The following is a 6,443-nucleotide window of genomic DNA, read 5'->3' on the forward strand; positions in this document are numbered from 1 at the left end:
AATATGCTAATTAGACTGGGGGACCTTCCAGACATCCTTCCGGACAAAGCCATGGTAGCAGGGCCAAGGCAGAGGCAGTTAGGCGTGATCATTTTGTTCATTAGATCCCACAAATAAGTGAGATCATGTGACATTTGTCTTTTTCAGTTTGGCTTATTTCACTCAGGATGATATTTTCTAGCTCCTAAAAATTTTTCAAAAGCAGCTCTATTCACTGTTTGTGCTGTGTGTGTGTGTGTGTGTGTGTGTCTGTCTGTCTTTGGGGAGGGGGTGGAGAGATGATCATTTTTATTTTATTTTTTTTATTTTATTTATTTTTTTTTAAATTTTTTTTAAAAATATGTTTTATTGACTTTCTACAGAGAGGAAAGGAGAGGGATAGAAAGTTAGAAACATCGATGAGAGAGAAACACCAATCAGCTGCCCCCTGCACGCCCCCCTCTGGGGATGTGCCCGCAACCAAGGTACATGCCCTTGACCGGAATCGAACCCGGGACCCCTGAGTCCGCAGGCCGACGCTCTATCCACTGAGCCAAACCGGTTCTGGCGATGATCATTTTTAAATACAACTCAAACTCTGGGGCCCTCTAGTGGCCCAGAAGCCTGAACTCTGGCTGCAGGCGAGTTCTGTGTACTTGGCCTTCAGCCCTGACATGCAGGCCCAGCCTCTCGGCCATGGGAAAGGGCTTGTCTAGGCAGAACCTATGAGGTCTGCGACCCTGCGCTGAACCCCACCTCCCGCCTCTGCCCCGCGCTGGAGGGCCCTGTGCTCGAGGAACAAAAGGGTCACTGTGGATCCCAAACACACCAACCTGCAGGGTGAGAGACGCCCATCTCTACGCTTCCAGGTGCCCACCTGACCCACCACCCATGAACTGGGGGCCTCTTACAATGAAAAACTAAAAGGAGGGCTGAGTGGAGTCACACCTACTTGGAAACTGGGCAGCTGGGCTGGGATCCAGCCCATGTACGTGGCCAGCATCCCCCCACGCCTGCACTTCTGTGGCGTGAGGCTGGGCCCGTCCTCTGGAGCGTGGCTGGGCTCTTGGAGTGAGATGGGGAATGTGGCCGCAGTGGGTGGCAAAGGACACTGTTCAAAAGAAGAATGCTGCCAAGAGGAGTCTGGGCCGGGAAAGGACTTTTCCCAGCTGGCAGGACCCAGGTTAGCAAGGTCTAAAGTCTCTCCATCTCTTCAACCCGTTCCCGCTGCCTCAAATCCACACCCAATAACCACTCCACACTCATGCGTGGCTGTTCATTCTTCCTTTTATTTTTTACAAAGCGTGGCAACACGAGGGGACAACACACAGTGAGGAGCCGCCCTCTGGGGGCAACCCTGACTGTGGCCTGTAGGGCTGGTCCCCGAGAGGACGTGCCTCTGAAATGCTTCTTCCGGTGGAGGTGGGGGTGGGGGAGGGGAAGATGAGAAATCAACACCCACAGTTATTCAAGTGGACTTAACTGCTAAACACAATATACACAGTACCTCCGTTATCCTAGTACAAAAATAGTGCCAGAAACTATATATTTGTTCAAATATGTTGAAAAGGTATAAGAATACAAATAGATATTAACAGTGGCTAGTGATGATTCATCAGGTTTTCTTAAACTGTAATAGAAATTTTTATTTCCCACTATTTACACGGCTTTCAACAGCATTCGTTCGGACGTGTCTCCACAGGCTTTGAGGAGGGTGTGGACGGCAGCGTGAGCTGCCGAAGGGCCCCCATGTGCATGGGACAGGCTGTGGCCAGCAACCTGGGGACGGTGCAGCACACGGCCCCACCCCAGCAGCGGCGCCCTCGGGGCTGGCGACAAGCTCGCAGAAAGACAGGTGTCCTGACGGATCTCCTAAGGTCCAGGTGAGGAGCTCCTGGAAAATGCATGACCACAGGTTTATTGATGAAAACAAAAGTGACACCATGGGACACAGGGCAGGCTTCAGCGCTGAGCTGGTCCCCACCAGCACCGTCCACGAGGCTGGGAGCCCACGAGGCTGCTGTGCTGTCTCCTCAGTGGCCTTCGCCTGGCGCGTGGCAGGGACTGAGGCGGACACAGGTCAGCAGGGACCATGGCAGGGACCAAGGCAGACACAGGTCAGTAGGGACCGAGGCGGACACAGGTCAGCAGGGACCGAGGTGGGCCAGGCAGAGTGGCACTGCCCCCGTGTAAGCAGGCGCTTGGGGAGGCAATGGCGGGGCCACGGTTTCCTTCTCTCATCATTAAGGATCTCAGCATGAAGCAGAGCAGCATCGCTTGTGCGGCCATGATGCTGCACGATGAGAAACACAGGAAACGTGAAATCCACGGGGTACAACACGCGTGCTCTGTGCCCGACACGGGCAGGTCCCGGCGAGGCAGGCTCGCAGCTGGGCCCGTCCCCCCGGAGCTAGCACTCCGGCAGGTTCTCACGCTCCAGGCCAGCAGGGCTGGGAGGAAACCGCTGGGGATTAGGAGACAGGTGACTACCTCATGCCCGGCTGTGCTCTGAGGCCACGCTCAGCCCGAGTCCCCCGCGCACCAGCCGTCTGGTCTGCGTGAGCAGCGAAGGAGCTTGTGTCTCTGAGGAGCCACCCGTGGGATCACAGCCCTGTGGCCACGTGTCTCATGCGACAGTGGTCTCGGCTGCTGAGTGGACAGAGCAGCCGCCGCCTGTGACATCCTTGGGGAGACAGAGGCTTCTCCTGAACACAGCGCCTCCGTGTCCGGGCGACAGAGGTTGTGACCCACATGAGTTCACACAGGATGGCGGCCAGCAAAGCCCCCGCTCCGAAAAGTACCCGGCCGGGCATGTTCACAGATTCAAACAGCTGAGTGAGCAGTGGGGGCTCGAGGGCTGACCATGGAAATGAAATAATGGTGCAATGTCACTCAGCTAAAACCACACCAACCGCTTTCTCTGGAGCAGAGGGCATGCTTGCTGGTTTGGGTGATAGACACACAGGGGAAGGCGGAGGCCTACACCTGGGGGGCAGGCGGAGGGCTACAGCTGTGAGCACATGAAACAGCGTTTTCTTGTAGCGTGACTTACTAATTGCTGTATTACTTCCCATACCAACAACTATCAGCCCACCCTGGACATGTATTTCCCACCTAGGAAGCGACAGGAAAGAAAATATTCACATGAGAATGAAAACTTTGTGCCACATACCAGGTAGGAGCCCATGTATGGAATGATTTTCCTAAAAATGGAGAAGTAAAATGGCTGGAACCAGCTCTAAAGAAGTCTTCTTCTGCAGGGACTACAGTGCCAGGCGTGGCACAGCCTAACTTCTAATTTCTAAACGAGTGAAGTAAAACCAGCGCATCTACAGGCAAACCGAACGGTTCCTAGTCTAAGTGTATCTCTCTGCCTGTTAAAATGGCCCCTCACACCCTCCCAGACTCATCTGCAGTGGCTTTTACAGTCTCAGTGATGTGTGGCGGGGGGGTTGGAACTGAAGCGTATGACGCAGACGGAGGCACGGTCACAGGGCACGGTGACAAGTAGGTTATGAGAGATGCCACTTCAGACAGTGTTCCACGCTGAGGAACACGCATACACAGGGGTGTGCACAGGATGCAGGTGTGTGATTCAGGGGCAGCCTGTGGCAGACACACCTGCTTCCCCAAGAGGTGCCTCGGCTCATCTGAATGACATGAGATAGAAATAGGGTCACATCCTGAACATACAAGTGTCATGACAATCACACACACAGCATCACGCAGTCCCTAACGCTGCAGACTGGCCTTTCTCACAGAGTGAAGGCCGTAGATTTGCCCCCCCCCCCCCTTTTTAAACCTGAATGGTAAGAATGCAGATACATTATCCCAAGGTAAACGTACATATACAACTTCACCTGCTGAGTGTTAGGCAGTTTAGAGGAAAATGCTACCCATGGGAACCTTGTTTCCATGAAAACTTTGCTAATGCTGTTACCGGCCCCCCAGAAACTTCCCCCCAAAACAGAAACTTGTTTGGGGTTGGGGGCAGGTAACAAACCAAACAAACACCGCTCTTCCTGCTCAGTCCAGACATCTGCAGGGATTTGAGCGGATTATCTTTCTGGAAGCAGCCGCCTGCCCCCTCTGCGTCTCCAGTGCTGGATTGTACACAGGAGCACACACTACGAGTGGAGCTCAAATACTAAAAATGTTCACATTTTCTAAATGGACGGGAAGCGAGAGACATGAATACACCAGGCCCAGCTCAGGGCCCATGGTTAGGGCACACACCCACATTCTGTGATCCCGGGCGGACTGGTCCCACGAGCCCACACTGGGCACTGCCTCAGGCACAAAACAGACTGCTGACCGTCCCTCAGGCCTGAGTGTCCTGCTGCTGCCCCAGTGGGCTCATTTCCGGCTCATGTCCAGGTGGCCTTCTGCTGCGCTCTCCTATCGGCAGTCACATCTCACGCCAGCTCTGGGCTCCAACGGCCACTTGGTTCTTGATTTCCCACTGGGGTGCAAACCGGCCCACTATAAACTATGCTGTACGATGAACCGATGATAAACGCTGAGGGAGTTACACACAAAAAAGGGGCAGAACTGGTGACCGTAGCGTTTCCGAGTCACACTGCCTGTTGATAAGATCAGTGATGGTCAGTGAAACGACAATTCTGCCCTGCAGCACTTTCCATTGCTTAGGAGTTTTAACTGTTTTGTTAACATAATACATTGTTGACAAATAATCCCCTCCCCCTTTCACATCCACGCAGCCCCAACTTTTCTCTATCTTACGAAGGTTTTACGTGTCATGGAATATATTCCATTTGCTCTGGGTCTATTTTTGAGAAAGAAAAGATTCCAAACATTCTTGAAAGGTCGGCGATTCCAAAACCACAAAACCAATCGCTTAAAATTCCCAAGCGAAACAGCCAACTGAACGCGAGACGCAGCCCGCACTCTCAGCACCGATTCCTGCGTGGACCTGCGGTGGGGGGTCGGTCCCGTGGTTGGGGGGCGGTCCGGTGCTTAGCGAGCCTCAGCTCAGTGGGCAACACACACACACAGGCAGGCAGGACTGCCCCCTGAAAAGTCCCCGCTGTGCTCTCAGAAGCTGTGCAAACACACCAGGACACCGTGGAAGGGCACAGGCAGCCTGTGCAGCATCTAGCGAGGCCGGGCCGTGCAGACCGCGGTCGCCAGCATCCCGCCCAGGGCCCAGGCGGTCAGCTGCGTGGGGCAGGGCCGCCAGCCCCGTTGACCAGTGTGTCCTGCTGCTCAGCCAGCGCCTGCCACTTCTGCCTGTTGTGCCTGCAGCCATCCAGCAGGGGGGAGCAGTCAGGGGACACGCGGGCCAGCGCCTGGGGAAGAAGAGAGAGCCGCCTTAGGGGGCGCTGGGTAGTAGCCCTCCCCGTGTGCCAGCTGGACCGCTCATGGCGGGCAGCCTGCGGCTTTCACAGGCTTCGTGATCACCCAGAGACCATGGCTGTGACATACAGAAGGTCCCCTCGGAGTGAGTCCGTGCTGAGACAGGGCGAACACGCGTCACAAACCACAGCACTGGGCTGGGCGGCCCCGAGAGCTGCTGGCAGGGCAACAAGGCATTTTGCCTTTTTACGTAGCACAGACGTCGCCCCCTGCTTGCGACTGTCCTGGACACTCTGTTTATGTGTTTTTCTATAAAACTAGAGGCCCAGTACATGAAATCTGTGCGTGGGGGGGTGGTCCCCTCAGCCCAGCCCACACCCTCTCCATACAGGACCCCTCAGGGGATGTCCAACTGCCGGTTTAGGCCCGATCCCCAACCGGGCCTAAACTGGCAATTGGACATTCCTCTCACAATCCAGGACTGCTGGCTCCTAACTGCTCACCTGCCTGCCTGCCTGATTGCCCCTAACTGGCCCCCCTGCCAGCCTGATCACCCCTAACCACCTCTGCCTGCTGACCTGATCGCCCTTAACTGGCCCCCCCTGCTGGCCTGGTCACTCCTCACTGACCCCCTCTGCCGGTCTGATGGCCCCTCACTGACTCCCCCTGCCGGCCTGGTTGCCCCCAACTGCCCCCCCATGGAGCCTGGTTACCCCCAACTGCCACGCCATATCGGCCTGGGAGCCCACACCTGCCCGAGCTGCGCTGCTGGTCGCTCCCCACGTCACCCCACCGGAATCATCAGCAATTATAACTGCCCCCCCCAGCCCACATGAAGTTCATCTTACGTTCTTACTCTTAGCTTTCATGCACCCACTGCTATGAAAGGTCGTGTGTAAGTCTCCATCATCATATCTACAGCCTGCCTGTTCCGCTTAGAAGGCCACCCGAACAGAAAATATGATACTCCTATATGAACACATACGCTGTCTGTTGGCAGTACTGTACATGTCAAACATATTTGAAAACCACTGTGAAAACACTCTATGACGAGTCCTATTGTTGATTTGATGGTGTAGGGAGGTTTTGTTTCATTCACCGAATCACAACATATGTCATTGAGAACCAACTTCCCCCTACCTTTAAAA

At 54.8% G+C, this 6,443-nt stretch overlaps 1 protein-coding gene across 1 annotated transcript in view; it reads right to left on the reverse strand.

Moving 5' to 3' along the window:
* Positions 1-1,248: 1,248 nt before the first annotated feature.
* The window catches only part of LOC102433663 (cGMP-specific 3',5'-cyclic phosphodiesterase-like), a 15,220-nt gene continuing 10,025 nt past the window's right edge, over positions 1,249-6,443 (reverse strand). Inside the window, exon 4 of the mRNA XM_006108626.3 lies at positions 1,249-5,288. Coding sequence (XP_006108688.2) covers positions 5,154-5,288 — 135 coding nt within the window. The 3' untranslated portion in view covers positions 1,249-5,153. The remainder of the gene's footprint in view (positions 5,289-6,443) is intronic.

Source organism: Myotis lucifugus, unplaced genomic scaffold (genome assembly GCF_000147115.1).
Source record: "Myotis lucifugus unplaced genomic scaffold, Myoluc2.0 scaffold_2865, whole genome shotgun sequence".
NCBI lineage: Eukaryota > Metazoa > Chordata > Mammalia > Chiroptera > Vespertilionidae > Myotis > Myotis lucifugus.